This window comes from Ctenocephalides felis, unplaced genomic scaffold, assembly GCF_003426905.1.
Source record: "Ctenocephalides felis isolate EL2017-DRISC unplaced genomic scaffold, ASM342690v1 CF-g0.4_SCAFFOLD_01170, whole genome shotgun sequence".
Classification (NCBI taxonomy): Eukaryota; Metazoa; Arthropoda; class Insecta; order Siphonaptera; family Pulicidae; genus Ctenocephalides; species Ctenocephalides felis.
In genome coordinates this window covers 14533496-14553872 of record NW_020537324.1, presented here as the reverse complement: position 1 = coordinate 14553872, position 20377 = coordinate 14533496, and the positions used below count along the sequence as shown (strand labels likewise).

Below are 20377 nucleotides of genomic sequence, written 5' to 3'. Positions count from 1 at the left end.
AAAAACATTTGCAAGATATAATAAAATTGGGTATAATGCACATTGCAAAAGGTAAATAAGAATTTTCCCTATGTATTCTTGCAGTACATATGTTACATATTTAATAAGTTATGCTATTTATTTATTTTTCAGATGAATATGCTACAGTACATACTGAAAGATGTTCAGCCTGAAAATATTACATCTGTACAACAAGTTGAGACGAAACTGAAGGAATTACAACAGTTTCCAATGAATTATGTGAAAGTCTTTCAAAAGAATGGTCAGTTTATATATAAGTTTGTTGTTTGTAATAACATTTCCTTACTGTAATTTATTTTAGGATTCTCCTCAAAACTGCTCAATCAAATTTCCAAACAATATATAATGAATATAATAATTTATTAAAAGAAATGGAGTCTATTAATACTGCAAATAAACTTAATGAAGATGTTCATCAAAAAGAAATTGAGAAAATGGTAAATTGGTTAAAATTAATTATTTTAATTGAAATTTATGCATAAGTTTATAAGTAGATCAATTCTATTTTGCATAAATTTTCAGAATGCTGACATGTTGAAAAAAGACGAACTTCTTCAATTGAAAAGTGATGAAATACTTAAAAAGCAAGAAGAAATAGATAACTTAAAGAAGGATCAACCTGAAATTGATGTTTTAAAACAACAGGTTTATTCAGAGAATATTTTTAAACTGATTATGGGAAGATTTTTTGTTAATTGAAAGGTTTTAATCTATTTATGTTTGATTTTAGTTGGATATTTACAAAGAAGACTTTGAAACTGAAAGAAAAGCTAGAGCAACATTGGCTGGAGAAAAAGACAATGCTGTTTCTGACTTACGTAAGCTTCAGCAACGTAATGAAGAACTTCTACAGCGCTTGAAAAATATAGCAGAGCAAAATAAGTTAATGTTCAATCTGATATTTTTGTGTTGTAACATTTCTTTGTTCTTTTTTTGAGAGTGGTAATATTTTTCAGATCAACTGCTGCACCTACTGCACCTCCAAATGACAATTCTTCTTCCTCCACACAGGTGAGATAGCTTACAATAGCTTTAAATAAAATTTTAATGTTTTACAATTAACATGTTATGCACATATGTATTGTATCCTTTATGAAAATGAAAATTATTCTGGAAATTGCTCATTGTCACAAAACTAATTTAACATTTTTTTCATTTATGGGTGTTCACACATGCTCACAATTTTTCATTAATAATTATTGATTTATAGTTTAAATTTGAATTTTGTTTGATTATATTATGGGAGATAGTATAATGCAAATAACGCCTTGCTGAATAAAAGCCATCTAGAATAAAAGCACTTAAAACACTGAAATCAATCTGTATCTAATACCATCGTGAATTACATGATTAAAATAAGTGTTCATTTTCAATCTTGACTAGCATGAAAAACCACAGAAGCATGCTGAATTAGTTAAACATTTTTGTGAATGTTGTTTCATCTCATTTTATTTTATTTAACATTTATGTTTCTATACAAAATATTTTATTTTCAAACACAGGACAATAAAACTATGTCACCGTCAAACTCTAGTTCTTATAGTTGTCCAATGTGCTTCAATCAGTTTAAAAATTATCACACCCTCCAGAGACATGTAGAAGACTGCGGGGAAGTAGTTTGAACTATAACGAAGTAGGTTCAAATTATTTTAATATACATATGTGCTTGACATGTTTAATAACAGAGTGTAAACTTTATAACTTATCTAGGAATTAGGAATGATAATTTTCTATTGCAAAAGTTAATTATTTTTACATACTTAATATTTATTAATCATTTTTTCATGTTATTTTTGTTAGTTTCAGATGGTTTATCCATGCCCTATATGCCAGTTTGCGTTTTACACAATTCAGGCACTTGAGAATCATGTTGAACGTTGTCTCAATGCTCAAGTGTGAATGTAATCTTAAATCAGCTAACATCAAAATTATCATTTAGTATTAGAGGTAATTAAGAAATATTATATATTTTTATCTTTGTTTTTATATGAATTTGTCAAATGCTGCACTGTTTTATCTAATTCTTTATATTCTTGACTTTTATTCTTTCGTATAAATTATTTGATGGCTGGAAATAATTATGAGAGTAATATTGCTTTTTTTTGAAAGTTGGAAAAGACTTTTTTGATAATTTGGTATGACAGACTTAATGAGAGTGTTTGTGTACTTTTAAAATCAATAATACATATATTTAATTAATCTACAATATGCAGCATATAAAATATCTTTATAAATATATAAATACAGAAAATTGCATAATTGCAATTACCACTTAGAACACATGCATTGAAAATCTAGTTATGTAACATAAAATGATTTCATGTATGTGAGATATTTCTGTAGATAAATTATATTAAATATATTATAATTGATTATATATATATTCTTGTTCCTTTTTTCTTTTTCACTGTCTATAATCTGTTCCTTCAGTATGATTTTACACGTATCTTCAAAAGCTGTTTTTCAAATTTCATGTATTTAATGATATTTTAGGGTTTTTCATTAAGAAGGAAAATTACTACTTACTTTAAGAGGGAAATTTACTTTTCTTTCGTTTTTCAAAATTCAATTTCATGCAGAGAAATTGGCCTTGGTTTTGAAGAGAATAAGAACAATAGAGTAATGATGTTTTGTTATTTGTGATTGATCATATTTTTTTTATTTTAAAGACAATTCAATTTTTAATCCGTCTGAGAAAATTTTAAACACGAGGAATGTCTTAAAACAAATGTATTGTGTAACTATCACTATAAAACAAACTGAAATTCAAGGAAGGACCTAAATCTAACTACCTTGGTAGGAAGGGATTGAATCAAGCCGTATCAGTAGGCGATTTGGAGGCAGTTGTAATTCTTTAAGGCTCGAATGAAAGAAGATCATACTTTTTCTATCTATTTTTGAAATTGGAAGGATGGCAAAAACTTTGTAGATAGATATCTTTGAATATTACATAAAAATAAAACGGCAAAAGCTTTTAAAAAATGGATATATATCTTTGAATATTTATAATATTTATAAAATTTATAAAAAATTTGAAGTATATATCCATGAATTTTTAAATATATATAATACCACAACATAGTAATTTGAGTGATTTAATCCCGTCCATTATTCTAAATTTAAATGAATTAAGCCACTTTTAGACGGCCTATAATTTTTTAGGATTATTGTTAAGATCACCAGACAAAGTTTCATCAATCATGTATTTTTTTTAACAATTAAGTGAAAAATGGCTTAATTAACTTCCCTTAGAGTAAGTTATAGTAATCGCAAAAAAATCGAAAATAAATTTTTTTTATATATATTTACGTTTCAAAGGTTTCTGAACATTTTGGCATACCTTAGAAAAAATTGATGTATGTGTGTGTGTGTGTATGAGTGTGCGGATACAAATTTTCGTCGACGATTTTGGGAACACCGATCAACCGATTTGAATAATTCAAAAAACATTCGATTCGTGTTGATATGGAGACGTGCTGATTAGTTTTTGTGGGAGGCAGATCTAGCCGTTCCGAAGATACGGGGCAAAAAGTGCCAAAAACGGTAACTCGGTTCTTAAGAGAACGGTTTGTCCGATTTTAATAATTTAAAAAGCATTTTAATTGTATTGAGAAGATGAAGAAGTCCAGCGGCTACGGACTCTCAATAAAAATAAGTTAAAAAAATGCCATTTGGCAGTCAAAAATGGTTATTGGACATATGTACATCAAATTATTAGATATTTCATAGATTTTAATAATGTGTACACATTTTTGTGTAAATTTTAATTACGGTACGGGAAGTTCCAGCAATTTGCTCTAAGGCACGATGCCATGCACCCCACTAGTTTTTTTTTAATTAAGGAAAAAATGGTTAATGATTTTTGGCTAAAGCGGCGGCGTACCTTTTGCACTTTTTTGTCAATTATAAAGAAACGGCTCAGCCAATCGCCTTTATTATTTCTCCAGTTGTTAACAGCGCTGAACCGAGTAAATTTTTGCATTATATTTTAAATAGTTTTTTTTTTTTTTTTCAAATAAAACATCAGTACATGCTCTACCATCCATTGTTGTATATATTTCCAGTATTTAATAGTAATACATAACTTTCTGATCAATACAAATATTTTCGTCTATTTGTAAACTTTATACAAAATACTGATTAAGTGGAATGCTAATAATAAATAATATTACAAAAACCTTATGCAAATAAATATAATAAAATAACGTTTTTATAATAAATCGTAATTCTGTGCATTTAAAATAGATGAGATAGTACAGTGGCGAAATTTTCATTTTAAATTATCTTACATGATTGCCTTTTAAAATACAAAATTTTCGTTTGGAAGATATTTTATTATCTGACAAATAATAATGAATAAAATTATATTTTTGCATCTTTATTTAAAAAAAACTGAATTTTGTAAAATATATAGACTAGTTGTATTGCCTACGATAGGAGGCATTACTGGCTTAGTAGCATTGTGATAGGAGAGAGAACCGTTTTGTTAGTTTAATATGAAGATTTACATAAATTTATTTAATATTTTATGATAATATATTCTCTATCTAAATAAATATTATTAAAACTAATCTAAAAGATTAATAAAAAATATAATACAACATATTTACACAATACGCGGAGTGGACTTACTGATCATAAAAGATTCAAAATGTGAATAATAATATAATCGAATACTGCATAAAATTTAGAAAAAATATTTTTTATTAAAATCATAAATCAATAAATATAATTTGTAATTAATCACTAAAAAATGTTATATAAAAATAATAATTTACTGATTATTTTCTTCTTAGTAAATGCACGGAAAATTTCTTATGCTTATAAATAGTTCTCATTAAATACTTGATAATAAATAATTTATAGCGAAGTGAATTGTTCAAATCATGATTAAATGAATGAATTTATTTTAAATGATGTTAATAAATGACCACAATTAAATTTGTTACTGTGGCATTAGTTTTAAAATAATATAAATAGATACTTTAATTTAAATTTTTTAAATATACATATGTTTTGTAAATTAGTGGTTATAGGTATATTTTTATGCATATTTTAGCGTTGATTTTATCAAAAATATTATGAAATTTACCAGGTCAATTATGTTGAAGCTTTTGCACTAATATGATTTAATTAAATATTAATTTTAGTTAATATGATAAATATATAGATATAACCACAAAGCGACTAGAATTTTGAATGCAAATTACAACGATACAAAACGGCAGCATGGCACTATAAATATCTCATTTAAATTTAAAATACTCGAAAGATACATTATATAACTTAGTAAATTATTAAACAAATTGAACTTGGTTGACAGCATGAATTGAACTATTAAGACAATAACAAATATTCCTCGACGACTGTACAAGATTGCACTATTCTATAAAGTTAAATTTAAATTAAAAAAAAAAGACTTGGTCCGATTTTTGTGTATTTTAATAGTGACATGTCCGTGAGTATTTTTAGTTGTTGCATTTGAATATCTTTTTCTTAAACTTATTTTTTCTTCCCAACGTATTGCACCATTTTTGAAAATCTTTCGTCTTCCTCCGTCAGCATCAAAGCTTCCAGGCATCCTTTGAAAAAGCCACTCCCGAAACAGTTCGATCTAATTAATAAAAATACAATTAATATATAATAGACAATATAATTTCCTTGAAAAAGGTCCTGATAAAAATTTCTTGAAGGCATCTTTTAAAAATCTTACTGCAAACCATATATTTTTGTAGTCTGACACACAATAAATAATTCAAATGATTTTATTTTTAACGTTATGGAAATAATTTTATTAACTCTAGTCATTTTCTTTTTCAGATACTTTGAAGATTAGAATTGAAGAAATGCTGGTACTAATATAACTTAACCAGTTAACTGTGGTGCGCACACTTTTGTGTCGTCGCAAAAAATCGAGGAAAATTTTGTTTTGAGGTAAGCCACATACAACTATTCAACTTCCCGTAGAATTTTTTTTTTGAAAATGAAAATTTTTGCATTTTCCACATTTTGAAGGTTTCTGAACATTTTGGCATACCTCAGAAAAAATCGATGTGTGTGTGTTTATGTATGTATGGATACAATTTTTTATCCACGTTTTCGGGCGCACGGATTAACCGATTTGAATGGTTCAAAAAACATTCGATTCCTATTGATAGGGAAATGTGCTGATTAGCTTTCGGCAAAGGCAGGTCCAGCCGTTACGGAGATACGGAGCAAAGAGTGCAGAAAATAGAAATCGAGTTTTTGAGAGAACGAGCATCTGATTTGAATGATCTAAAATACATTCGATTTGTAATGATTGGGAGAAGTGGTGATTAGTTTTTGGCAAATGCAGGTCTAGTCATTTAGAAGATACAGAGTTAAATGTATAAAAAATGGCAGTTTTTGAGAGAAATAATCATCCGATTTGAATGATTCGAAGAACTTTCTGCTTGTGTTGATGAAATAATTACTTTTGGAAAAAAAATTCGTTTTAAAATTTTTTTTTTGAATATTTGAATTTTAATTCTGGTTAAAGTTCTAAAGCTCACTGATAAACTTTAAGTAAATAATTTTAAATTTTGTAATTCAGTTTATATAATTCTTATAAATATTAGACGATATTACATAATTCAAAATAATCTGTTTGAAAACATTTAATATTCCTCGAACATTTCGTTACGGTACGGGAAGTTCCAGCAATTTGCCTTAAAGCACGATGCCATACACCACTAGTTATTTCATAAATGTTGTAAATTTATTAAAATTTGAGTATATGATCAAAACAAATGCCATCCGAATAGACAATAGCCAAGTAGGTTTTAATTTTAAATAGGCCAATTGGCCAAAATGGACAATAGATTTATGCGTATTGTCATTATACAAAATTCTGCTACTTTTCCATGACGAGTATACTCGTCTATATGCAAAAATCTGGCACTTCTTCATGACGAGTTTATATGTCGATCTCAGTAGAAAATTGGTTGAATTTCAAGCTTAAGAGAAATAATTTTTGGGGAATTAAAAAACAAAGAACAAATTTTGAAAATCTAGCATTATGATCAGACTACATAGTTCTGAAAATATTTTTTATATTGATTTGTTATTTGAAGTTTCAGAGTTTTAAAAAATGCCTTAAATTTTTGAACTTTTTTTCTAAAAACTACATGCAAAAATAGGTAAAAAAGTGCAATCTCTGTGCATTGCAGCAGTCTCCAAAAATATGAGCTGAAAAAATATTATTAGCTCTAAAAATTCTTCTCAGTGCGTTAGTCAAAAATACTAAAAACACAAAATTATTTTTAAAAAAAACAAAATTTGTGATTTTGTAAAAAAATCGTGTGCAACAAAATCAAAAAGTAATAAAATTTAAAAAAAAACGTGAGTGGTAAAAAAGTAAAATTGTATAAAAAAAATTTTCACAAAAACAAAGTTAGCACCATATAAAATAACACTATTTTAAACATAAGTGTAATTAAAATTTAAAAAAATAAAAGTAAAAATAATATTAATTTATGATGAAGTATTGTGCTAATAAAATTAAAAAAAAATGTATATAGACCAGTTATTGTAGTAAGTTCACCTCGGAATTCGAGATACCCAGCTGTAAGTCTGTAAATACTTGTATATTGACACCTAAAAGTTGTCTCAAAACCTACATATGGTATTGACCATATCATATGTAGGTTTTGAGAAAACTTTAGTGTGTCAATATACAAGTATTAAAAGACTTGCAGCTGGGTATCTTGAATTCCGAGATTCTTACCTAATTTAAGCTTAATTGACTGGACTAATAAGTAAAACTGCATAAAAATCGACGAAATTTAAAAAAATAGATTACCACAAAAAAGTGGTAGTGTTAGTAATAAATTATGTGGCATCAAAATCAAAAATTGTTGTTATAATTTAAAAAAATCCATTAAAATGGATCAAACTTAAAAATACTAGTTTACTACAGAAATATAATAATAAGTGTAACTATAACTAAAAATAATAATAATAAAAATAATACAAACTTATAAAGAAAACAATACTGATGTCCTTCGTTCATTGTTTTGGTATTGTATGATGATGAGAGTTTGTATTGATTGTGATGATGTGTAAATAATATTTTCTTGGAATCTGGTTTCGGACACATTTGAATTAGTATTTTGAACGTGTCTTAGAAGTCCGGCTCTGCTCCGTGCAATTGCTTAATGTACGTTTGTATCAATTCGATCTCATCGTTGAGTTGAAGTGACTCCATGCATCCTTTGAAGTAATCCGTTGTGAAACATTCTTTCCTGTTCAAATATCACTAAATTAAAGCTATCTTATACAATGTTATAAAGTCAAAAGGAATACGGAGGTATTGCAAATTTTTGTACACCAACAACTCACTTTGAAATTGGTTCCCTACTTAAAAAGTACCTAATTTTCACTGCCTGATTATCTAGGTTGGCTGTTTTAAGTCGAACAAATTATTTTACCCCGTAGGGTAAGTTATAGTAATCGCAAAAAAATCGAAAATGAAATTTTTTATATATCTTTACGTTTCAAAGGTTTCTGAACATTTTTGCATGCCTTAGAAAAAATGGATGTATGTGTGTGTATGCGGTTACAAATTTTCGTCGACGATTTTGCAAACACGATTTAACCGATTTGAATAATTCAAGAAACATTCGATTCCTACTGATAAGCAGACATGCTGATCAAAGGCAGGTATGACAGTTTCTGAGATACGGAGCAAAAAGTGTCAAAAGTTTTTTTTTAATAATTTAGTTTTCGGTATGGGAAGTTCCAGCAATTTGACTTAAGGCATGGTGCCATGCACCACTAGTTAGTACATGTATTTGATTGATGGAACTATGCAAATTAAAAAAAAAACAATTCTGCTTGCAGAAATATCACTTATAACAAAGTAAGTTCATTTTACGTTTAAAAAGAAACTGTTGGAAAAATATTTGGATCAATTTGTATGACAACAGTCTCTAACGGTTAGAGAGAACAACTTCTATATAATCACTGGTTAGAGTCTAACCAGTGATTATATTAGAAGTTGTTCTCCAGAAATTATTTGAACAGTCTATTTGAATTTAATACTTTTTTGTGTCTTGTATGCAAGGATTAAAATTGTATATTTATTTTGTGCTTTGAAACGCTTACTTTGTTCATTTTTTTTCACAAAAACAGGCATCTTCGTGAATTTGATACCTAACTTCAATCTTTAGGTGCTTTCCTATAGACAAACTTAATATGTGTTGTATTTTAATCTTTATTTTTTAAATATTATTAAATGATTTTTGTATTAATATAATGAAATGTTATATTATTTTTTACTTTACTTGCTTTGATGTAAAAAATCATAATTTACATTGCGTCGTTTCAATTTGCATTGTTTAGGAACTTAAATCGACTCAAAATGAGGTATGGGTGTACATCATTTTCAAGTTACTGCATTTTATAATGCAATATTTTCATTTCTCTTGCCATAAAAACCTAAATTAAATATTTTTTTGTTAATGTAAGCTTTTGCGTGAATCATTGAACTACCTTAAGTCCTCGTAAACTAAATGGGATTAAAAGCATTTTTAAAACTTAAGAAATATATCATGTATTATTAAAATTCATCAAAATTATATAGTAAATTTCTGATAGAAATACTTCTAATTACATGTCTTGTTAATTTATGGATTTCTCCTAATGATTATTATCATATTTTCTCTATTTCAAAACTTCTTTTAATGAAGCAAATGAAATAGATTTGGTAAACAACTAGGAAACTAGATTTAAAAGAGTTAAACAGTGGTGCTTGATTTTTGGTATACTAGTAAAGCACCAATTAAGTTTATATTATCATATGAATTAGGTTGATTCCTCTGTTGTACTTTCTTCAATTCATTCAAAAGGACTTTTCCTAAATCATCCAATTTTTTTTTAGTCTTTCACTAAATTTAGGTAGCAAATCTATGGTCGAATTTTTTTTTATTATTACTTACTTGCAAAGGGCATGGAGTTGTGGTTCTCTGAATAAATTGTAGCAATCCTCACATATTCTATCGAGACGAGCGAAGATTCCTTTGTCGTACACGCCTTTGCATTGAATGTCAAAGAACGAACGCTTTAAGATGCTGTGCGGTGAAAAGTCAGATGTCAATGCTGAAAATTATAACAAATTGTAATTAATCATAGACAAAGATCGTAGTTTGAATGTAAGAAATTTATGGACCGAATCTGCCGGATAACAGACAAATGTTATGGCAAGGCTATGGTATGAAGAACTTTCCATACAAATTCGATCTAAATATTGACAAAACCATGTGGTTGCCGTGCAGTCAGGTTGCCAGATAGAAAACCTAACCTAGAAACCGCACAAATGTTAAACAAACGATCTTTGTTAACAGGGTCTTTCTGACTCAGCTTCATAACATACGAGTGACGTTGCAGTTTATGTGTAAAACGCCTGAATGCACAGCAAATACATGACATTTTGACAGTATTCAGTATGATTCAGTGGCATAAAGTATGGATTGGTCTCTTTTGAGGCATATTTGGCACATTAGTTGGATAACATATACAAGTTCTTGAAAAATTGTTAAGCATTTAGCAAAGTCAAGATACGTAAATGAAATGCAAAGTTACATATGGATGCTGGAAGTAATAAAAAATTGTTGAACCATAAATAGAATTTGATAGCACCAGAGAATCGAAACAAGTTGAGCATTCTTTACTAAATTTGTCATAAATGGATAACTTAAATAAATAAGTTAATTGCCTAAAATTGTATCATGGACTCAAACAAAGTAAACTCCTTGGTGCAGAGATATCAATTTCTAATGTGACTTAAAACATTTCTGGTTCTGATTGTAAGATCCAAAACTTTTTGGATGAATGGATGTAGTCAATTATATAATTATTGTATAGATATTTATCTATTTATAAATATATATTAAAAGTACTGTTTCTTTTATTTCAGTTACCTGACTGTTGATAAATTGGTGCATCCTGTGACAAAGGACCTCCGGAAGAATAACGTACCAGAGCGAGGAGCAGTAAGAGCACCCAATAATGCTGACGACCCTGGACCATCTGGAACAAATTAGACGATCAGATAAAGGTTTGACTAGACATATTTATTATTTTTTCTCCATAATATCGTATTGACTTTTGTGGGTAGTTGATATACAGGGATCAGTTTATCTAGATGCAGTTTTATCTAGACAAACCGATTTGATTAGGAGAGGACTGATGTCTTGTTATACATTTGTTGGTGAATATCATATATTGTGTAAAATATGAACTATTCAAATCTACATATTTAGTACAGGTAACCCCCTTATAACACGGGAGTTACGTTCCCAAACGCGACCGTGTTATATAAAACAAAGGACAAGAACAGGATTTAATGCAATATTTCTGTACCTTATACCAGATTTTTTAAAAGAGTGTAATTGCATTGTAATTTCTAAAAAAAATATTCTCATTATATATTTTATTATATGGGATCTTGCAATGATTATTATCATTCACCCTATTTCCAGAGGTATTTCTTAATTTTTGAATTTTTGTTTGCACTTGCTCAAAATATAGGAAGCAAATCTGTAGTTGAAGATTGTTTTGATGTAACTGACTTGCAAAGGGCATGGAGTTGTGGAGTAAAATACTTGCTATAATATTTTTACTATAAAGATAAATATGTTTGTTAATTAGAAATAGAGAAGTAATACGTATAAAATAAAATTAGAAATAATTTTGTCCTCATAACTATGTTGATCACGGTAGCCCCCACGCCAGTTGTTATTATTTGTCACTTTATTTAATTCTTTATCGTAAACTTTTTTTTGTTCTTGCTGTATGATCAGATATCGTGACTCATTTAATTGATTTTTTAAGCGGACCTTTTTCTTATTATTTTTCTTACTAGTTAACCAAGAATTGTAACTCAACTCTGCTTTTGCGTTCTTCCTTTTTGCGATTATACCAAGCTCTACATGCAGCCTTCCTTGCTTATTCACCACGAGAAATTTTTTTGCCCAAATATCCTCCTCTTCTGCGATTTTTCCTGAATTACTTTCAGATCCATGATCTATTTTTTTTGTTAAAAGTTATTTTCGATCGCTTGCTTTATAAATTGTGAAGTTTTCTTCTGAGCTCATTTCATTTGAAGGATCTTTATTCAAGAGAAATATGACTAAAAGTTTGGGTAAGCCTAGGCTTTTTTCTGATAGATCGTGCTCTCTCAAATGAAAGATGTCAAATGAAGAATCCTTTGCTCTTGTTTTATAACGTTTATTGGGCTTTTTTATGGTGCTTCACTAATTTTAAGTTATGTAAAGATCGCTTGTAATAGCTAACAATCTTATTATATTTTATATTTTATTAGGGCTTAGCTCAAATTTTGAACCGTGTTAATGTGAAACCGTGCAAAAGGGGACATACTCTAAGGTTTTCCCTCTAGAAAATGTCCTCCTTAGCACGGTTTTACTTTAACGCGGTTTGAGTGATAAGGGGGATATTTTCAATTCTCAAACCGTGTTATAGCAGTACCGTGTTTACGGAAATTATCTATAATTGACTATGCTTTTGCTGTTTTGCGTTCCTAAGTACATTATATGCATTACTCAGCCTTTCACTCCAATTCTTTGTCTCACAATGTATTTTCCAAAGGGAATTTTTCTCCTAGTTAACCTTGTCCGAAAATCCCGCACGTTGCCTTCCAATCATATTAATCACGATCTATTAATGTCGATTAAAAGTACTTGGCCATAAAACCTAAAGAGTTGATATGTTGCCATTCGCGACTCGTATAAAATGCGACAATAACACATTTTTCAATCCGACAGTAAACAATTATAAATCACATTATAATTATATATCTCTATCTGGTCTATGGTAACATATTTATTTTTAGCATAACTATCGTGAAACGCTCAAATGGGACTTAACGAGCCATTTGAATTCATAATTGATTCGCATTCTGAACTTTGGAGTCACGATAAATGATTGAAAGGATAATGATAGAGTATATGTATTATTTTCTTTCTTGGCGCCTATAATGTCCTATTGTTAACGTCACTATCTCAATTACCTATAATCATAAAATCTTACGTATGGTTTATAAAAAGAATATGTACTCATTGATTATTATCAATTGCATAATTCACTTGTATTGGCAGTAGTTCATGTCTTTATTTGAAATGACGGATATGAGAGATGTCTTTGACAATGTTGTTTGGCATGCTAATTTTTTTGAAGTTATTTCATGTATGCCAAGCATGTCCTCGTTACACGAATGTTTTTATATTTACACAGCGCCCAATAATAAACTTTTTGTAGGACAATAGTTTCCTTTACAAATTGGCTTGAAGTTTTCCGAAAGTATTGTTGATAAACAAGTAAGCAAATGAGCAAATTTGTCAACGTTCCATAGCAAATATTTATGTACATTTATATGTACCTACATATATAGATATGGTGTCTCAGATCAGGGTAATAGTATTGACTGTTCTAAAAAATAGAAAAAAATTAACTCACTTTGTTTGAAAATTGTGAGCTTTTAAGTGCAACCTAGAGCTTTGGTGAAATTATGACTATTTTTTTGGTTATGTAGTAAACTTTTATTAATTTTGTTCATTTAAATTTTGGTAGCCGTGAATAATATTTCTAGAATGTATTTCTTGAACCAAAGTAGAAAAAAACATCACAATTTCCTCCGGTTTTCAAAAATGAAGACTTTGTGTTGAACTGTATATTTAAAATTGGTCCACTTTGAGATAAGTATTTGAACTAATTGTGAGTAAAATGTACCAGTAAAAACATGTCATTTTTAGGTTTTTATTTTTTTACTCAAAATATTTCAATAATAAAATTTTCAATAATTTTACCATTTTACAATCCAGCCAATCTTTAATGAAACTTGCCAATACACTTTAGTACATTTTATTTGAAAGCCCGCTTTTAAGTTTATTATTATTATCTAACAATATACTAAATATTAGTTAAAATTTCCTTATGAAGAGTAAATTTATTAGATTGCTTATTCTATTTAAATAGTAATTGCAAAGAACTATTTTCGATTGGTTTTGCACCAAATATATGTATTTATTAATTATTTTACTTTCTTTTGCTAAATGAGAATGTTCTTCTGATAATGCAGCTGCATCCAAACAACTTGCATATACATATATTTATAATAATTTAATCATTTTGATAATGTTTATACAACGACTTTTTACAGCTTTAATAATCCTCTTTAGATAACTTAAGAAAATGTCTAGTAAAATTTTGATGTGGGATATGCACTATTAAATGGCTTAAAATGTTGAAAGATTTTTACACACCTTGTGCCAAGTTCTTAAATTTTTCTTAATTTAAATATAATTTTACTCCTAGAATACCTTAAAAAAAGCCTTAAATAACAATATTTTTTACTTTCGAGAAATTTTTCCATTAAATTTTCCTATTCAAGGGGTCCACTTATTTGCATAAAATTATATAAATGAGTACTTTTATAGCGCAAGATTTGAAAAGAGTACGGTTTGCGGAAATAGAGTACAAAATCAGTAAATGAATAATTACAAGAAATTATATTGTTAACTTCCCGTAGGGTAAGTTATAGTAATCGCAAAAAAATCGAAAATGAAAATTTTTATATATCTTTACGTTTCAGAGGTTTCTGAACATTTTGGCATACCTTAGAAAAAATGAATGTATGTCTGTGTGTGTGTATGTGTGTTCGGATACAAGTTTTCGTCGACAATTTCGGGAACACCGATTTATCGATTTGAATAATTCAAAAAAACATTCTATTCGTATTGATAAGGAGACGTGCTGATTAGTTTTTGGCGAGGGCAGGCCTAGCCGTTCCTAAGATACGGGGCAAAAAGTGCCAAAAACGGTAACTCAGTTTCTAAGAAAACGGAAGGTCCGATTTTAATAATTCAAAAAACATTTTACTTGTATTGATAAGATGAAGAACTGATTAAATTTTTAGGAAAGCAGGTCCAGCGGTTATGGACTCTCAATAAAAATAAGTTGAAAAAATGTCATTTGGCGGTCAAAAATGTTTTTTGGACATATGTACATCAAATTATCAGATACTTTATAGAGTTTTTAATAATGTGTACACATTTTGTGTAATTTTTTTGGGGTTTCGTACCAAGATTTTTAATTGCGGTACGGGAAGTTCCAGCAATTTGCCTTAAGGCACGATGCCATGCACCCCACTAGTTTTATACAGAATTTGAACAGTTTGCGGAAATATACTACAAAACTCAGTAAATGAGTATAGTTGGTCATCTTACCTTATAGTCACAATTTGAATTTTTTTTATAAATATTATTATAATGTTAAGCAAATAAGCAAAAATTAGTGATACAATTTTGAATTTTGTAACATGAACTCATATTTTGCATCCAATCAATCTAGCCTGAGCATCTTAGGGGGCGTCCATTAATCACGTGAGGTTTTTAGGGGGAGAAGGGTTTGACAAAAAATCACGAAATATCACATGGGGAAGGGAGGGGTATAATAAGATATCACGTGTATTTATTTTTTAACTCATTTTTTTTTAAAATTCAAACATTTACAAAAAAATCAACAATTTTACATTTTTATCACGAAATTAAAAATGCACGTGATGTTTGTTGGGGAAGGAGGAGGGTGATTTTGAATATCACCATGTATCACCAAGGGGGTGGGGGAGGGTCTAAAAATCCTTAAAAACTCGCTCACGTGATTAATGGACGTCTCCTTATGCTTCAACTGACGAATATACTCGTCACAAAAAAGTGTGCACATTTAAATGAGTGGGCCGCAGTTAACTAGTAAAAATATGTAATTTTGCTTAAGTTCACCAATAAATAAAATATTTCTATTATGATTCGACTTTGTAAGCCCTGTTCCCGGCGTGGCGAGCTACTCGTCGCCTCTCTCATGATCACACGTGATCGGCCTAGCCGAACTGCTCAATCGGCGCGGAGCAGCGCCAAGCTGTCTGTTGATGAGAATGAACCCAACTCTCGACGTTTTAAACCAGTCAGTCATCCATTAATACATGGCACTGAGACTGCCTTTACATCTATACTACACACTACACACCATCTACTATCTAGATCTACTTCTACTACATCATGCTAATAATCTCATTGAACATAACGAAGTCCATATGTTTTGCAATTTAGATAAATAATTCCTTTGCTAACACTTCGCAGCTTGTCAGCGTTATGATGTTCTTTAGATCTCTGATGGAATAAATTGATTTTTGCTATTCGCTAATTGATGTCATTGCTTTATACATGCTGTAAAAGGACTGACTAACTTTGAACAGCTTCTGGTGTTCTGGTCTTTAAATAAATTGTATTCTAATTCTTTTTTGGTACATCACGAGTTTTGGTCATGTTAACATACATTTTGCTCATTTTTAAATAAGAGAAAATTATCTTCTGATATGGTATGATACAAAATTTTGTCATTTGATTTTTTTCAATAAATTTTCGTCCTGATAAGTTTTTTGGAAAAAGAAAGTCCAGCTATTTTGAAGATACGGTGCAAAAAGTTCAAAAAATGGCAACTCAGTTTTTGAGGGAATAGCGCGTCCGATTTGAATGATTCGAAAAATATTTAATTTGCATTGATAGAATGAAGAATAGATTAAATTTTTGAGAAGACAGGTCTAGCGGTTTTGGAGATCCAATCAAAAAAGTTAAAAAAAGCTATTTAGCGGTCAAAATAGTTCACCAAGATTTGCAATGTTTAACCGTTAGACTTTGACGCTGCGAAATCGAATTAGAATAATAAAAATCCAATTTTAAAACTTGAAATTGCGATAGAAAAAGTTGCAGTATTTTGCCTTAAGCACAGTGCCATGTACCACTAGTTTATTTTATTTTTTTCTGTCTCTAATTATATGAAGACGTTTAGAGATTGTTATATTAAAAAAACAGATGGCTTTTAAAAGACTTTTCAGTATTTGTGAAACAATTTTAACCTACTTAATTAGAACTTGTCACAATAGTACTTTTGCAGAAATGCCTTGAAGGGTTATTTTTACTTGACATCTTTGTTTTTTAATGATTAATTTATTTTTTGGCCTCACATTCTAATATTGCCATATTTAAAAAAAAATCTACATATTTTACATATATAATCACATGGGTTATTGAAGTCATGAATTGTACTGTAACAATTCATGTAACTGAATTGAAAGGTTTTTCTACAACCTTCATGTTTAATATATTTTTATTTTTATTATATCGCTTGTTAATCAGAATATAAATTGATTCTTTTAGATTCTGCGCTATTTTTTCGGGCTTTGAGGACTTTTTCTCCAATGAGATACCTCAATTGTGTGTTTTTTTAATTCGTTTACTTTAAATCAAATGACCATATTTTTAGACTTTGAGTTGGCACTTCTTGGCTTACATCAAAGAAAAATGTGTCTCCATTTCTCTCAAAATTGTGGAATTCAGGATTATATGTTCAACTGATTGAATTCCTTCTCCATATTTGAGATATATAATTTCAAGTGATAATTTTATATAACTACTGCTTGATATATAGTTGGCTGAGTATTCGATTTGGCACTTCTTGACTAAACTCAGTTAAAAATTATGTCTCAAATTTTCTCAAATTTTTGCAATTCAAGTTTATATGTATTTCTCCATATATAACTTCGAATAAAAATCTTATGTCATTACTGCTTGATATCAAGCTGGCCTAGGTGGATATCAAACTTGGAACTAATGGTTGCTGGACGAAGGCGCCCATTAATCACGTGAGGTTTTTAGGGAGAGCGGGGGGTGTTGACAAAAAATCGCGTGTATTTATTTTTTACCTGATTTTTTTTTTAAATCCAAACATTTTCAAAAAAAAAATCCAAAATTTTACAATTTTTTCTAATAACTAAATGCACGTGATATTTGGTGGGATTAGTTTTGAATATCACCACGTATCACCAAGGGGGGAGGGGGGTCAAAAAGTCTTTAAAAAATCGATCACGTGATTAATGGACGCCCCCTAAGTTGCTACGATTGGCTCATTGGGTCTTTTCAAGAAAAATATTGTTTAGTTTTGCAATATTTGTAAATTTATTTTTAAGTGTTAGAAAGTCCTGAAGAATTCTATATTATTGACATTAATTGGCGATTGAATTACATTATTCGTATATATGTACATGGATATGGTAAAAATGGACAATCTACTAAGTTTTTATATGAATTTAGATTATGAAGCCGAAATTTCAATATTTGTGTCTGTTTATTACTTTTAATTTATGAAAGCAGTAGGTTGATTACCCAAGCAAAATCTTAATGTGTATTTAAGTAGTTTGTTTTTGCTTTGATGTATATTTAAATACTCGGTTTGGCAAATAAACAGAATAAAGTGTTTTATAGCGATTTAGATGTGTTCGTCGATATAATGGAATGTTGTAGAGTGCCTAGTACGACAAATAAGTCTTTTTTTCGAATTCATGCTTATGAAGAGTTGATCTGAATTATTGCACAACTTTATAATGATGGTTTCCCACGCTCGGCGTACTCGGTCTTATGCGAGTTTCACATTTCGCTTTTTTTCCATGCGTGATGCTTCGATTTTCATTCTCGATGGAGTAATCATTCGTTTTTGACCAACAATAAATGGTAATAAATTGATTTTATAACAAAGAATTCACTAGAAATTAAATGATTATAAAACATTTCTTCAACAGGGAAAAACGTACATTTCCATATATTTTGGGTAGCTAGTTAGAAAACACTTCCAAGCAATGTAGACAATTTTAATACAATGATTTCACTTTCATACAGTATTGACATATGTTAGTTGATCATATTGAAAACAAAAATAACTACATATTATAGATTTATATAACAGTTATATCAATTTTTTGACAAACAGGCATTTGTAATTGTTGTGATTTTTTTGTTTTCACAGGTTATTTCTTTCAAGGTTTCAAGTCATTTTGAATAGTTTGACTTCAAAATGTCTCTATAAGTGCGTATATGTGAGTCAAAATTTGATCTCAAGTCGACTCTTTCTCAAAAACGGCTGTACTGATTTAAAAACATTTAAAAGCCATTTGATGAAATTCGATAAAAACTCGTTTTGATTGCAGTTAAGGCTAACTTTTCCATCCATTTGTAAAATGAACATTTAAAAATCGTTTGAAAGATATCGTACTCATTAGTTTTGGGTAAAGATCGCCTGAGCCGTTTTGTTGAAATTATTTGTTCATTTTTTGAAAAGATTTTGATGAAACTTTGTATGACGATAGAGTTGGTTTTAACAAACAACCTAAAATATTATAGGCCTACGAAAAGTGGTTTAATTATACAAAATTATCATTGTGTTCAAATTTCAGAACTTCTTCTCCAAAGTTGTTAAAGCTTAATTCTGATCAATTAAATCAATTATTTATTGGGGAAATTTACTATATCAGAAAGTTTTTGCTAGCCTCGTGATAAAAAACCTCTTACCCAATGTTTTCCTCAATTAAAAATGATTTTCTTTGGTATGATTCATATGCATGTGATAGTAATTATTGATTGAAAATGATTAAATAATCATTTAAATGATTATTAGAATATAATTTTTTTCATATAAATGTATAAGTTTCATAAAAAATATCATTTAAATAATCTTTGTAAAAATATAATATAATAGTATATAAGAAATAATAACATGATCAAGAAAATTTAAGAATTTTAAGTGAATATAATTTGGATGAAGACGTTTCACTTTTTAATTCATTGATTATCAATATAATAATTACAATTATCGAATTTTTACTATCTATTTTAAACTCAATCTGTTATATTTTTCCCTAATTTTACATTTATTGTGGATAAAACTATGATCGCTACAATATTTAATTACCATAATTTTATTATTAATAACAGCAATATATAAATAAGATATGAGACAAAATAATGTAATGAATTTGAACAAAGACGTTTTATCTTTTTAGTTCAGAAAGATCTCATTTCGAGTTGACGCTTGTTGGCTCAATTCAAATAAAAATTTGTCTCTATTTTATCCAAAATTTGCAAACTAGTATAAAGCAATCCATAATCTCCTATACCAGGCACCCCTATCTGACTAAGATATGGAAATGTATATATTGCTAAATAAATAAATAGAAAAAAAAAACAGGATTATATGTTCAACTGATTGAATAAGGAATTCACCTCTGTATATCTGAGATGTATAATCCTAAGTGCTAAGTCTATACAACTACTGCTTGATATAAGGCTGACTTTGATATAGGGCTGGTATCCAACCTAGAATCAGATGTAACGTTGGTAGACGAAGTGCTATTTTATAGAAAGTTTTATCTTTTTAATTCTAAAATTTCTTATTTATTAAACTTTATTATATAGTTTGAATTCATTTTGGTATA

The 20377-nt window shown here is 28.8% G+C and overlaps 2 protein-coding genes across 5 annotated transcripts; one reads left to right on the top strand and one right to left on the bottom strand.

Moving 5' to 3' along the window:
• The first annotated feature begins 161 nt into the window (after positions 1-161).
• On the top strand, positions 162-5857 carry LOC113366294 (NF-kappa-B essential modulator-like). Of its 4 annotated transcripts, none has more exons than XM_026607878.1 (7): positions 162-262; positions 323-458; positions 544-666; positions 752-903; positions 978-1032; positions 1822-1968; positions 5842-5857. In XM_026607878.1, exons 2-6 carry the CDS (start codon positions 393-395, stop codon positions 1918-1920), a joined length of 495 nt encoding a protein of 164 aa, XP_026463663.1. In that variant the 5' UTR covers positions 162-262; positions 323-392; the 3' UTR covers positions 1921-1968; positions 5842-5857. The 4 variants fall into 4 exon arrangements, with proteins under 4 accessions (XP_026463663.1, XP_026463661.1, XP_026463664.1 ...); XM_026607876.1 differs by lacking the exon at positions 5842-5857 and adding an exon at positions 1524-1654 and having other exon boundaries at positions 1822-1938; XM_026607879.1 differs by lacking the exon at positions 5842-5857 and having other exon boundaries at positions 1828-2229.
• On the bottom strand, positions 5508-11083 carry LOC113366295 (ion transport peptide-like). The gene is made up of 4 exons (XM_026607880.1): positions 10962-11083; positions 9981-10140; positions 8019-8285; positions 5508-5635 (listed from the first exon to the last, which is right to left on the bottom strand). Exons 1-3 carry the CDS (start codon positions 11068-11070, stop codon positions 8165-8167), a joined length of 390 nt encoding a protein of 129 aa, XP_026463665.1. The 5' UTR covers positions 11071-11083; the 3' UTR covers positions 5508-5635; positions 8019-8164.
• Between the last annotated feature and the right edge of the window lie 9294 nt (positions 11084-20377).

Bases quoted from the DNA above. Each gene is read 5' to 3' on its own strand.
- LOC113366294 (XM_026607876.1), top strand. From the start codon at position 393: ATGGAGTCTATTAATACTGCAAATAAACTTAATGAAGATGTTCATCAA. The intron at 459-543 runs GTAAATTGGTTA...ATAAATTTTCAG, and splicing joins AAAAAGAAATTGAGAAAATG to AATGCTGACATGTTGAAAAA. The intron at 1,033-1,523 runs GTGAGATAGCTT...TTTCAAACACAG, and splicing joins ATTCTTCTTCCTCCACACAG to GACAATAAAACTATGTCACC.
- LOC113366295 (XM_026607880.1), bottom strand. From the start codon at position 11,070: ATGGTCCAGGGTCGTCAGCATTATTGGGTGCTCTTACTGCTCCTCGCT. The intron at 10,141-10,961 runs GTAACTGAAATA...TATAATTTTCAG, and splicing joins ACCAATTTATCAACAGTCAG to CATTGACATCTGACTTTTCA. The intron at 8,286-9,980 runs GTAAGTAATAAT...ATATTTGAACAG, and splicing joins CAACTCCATGCCCTTTGCAA to GAAAGAATGTTTCACAACGG.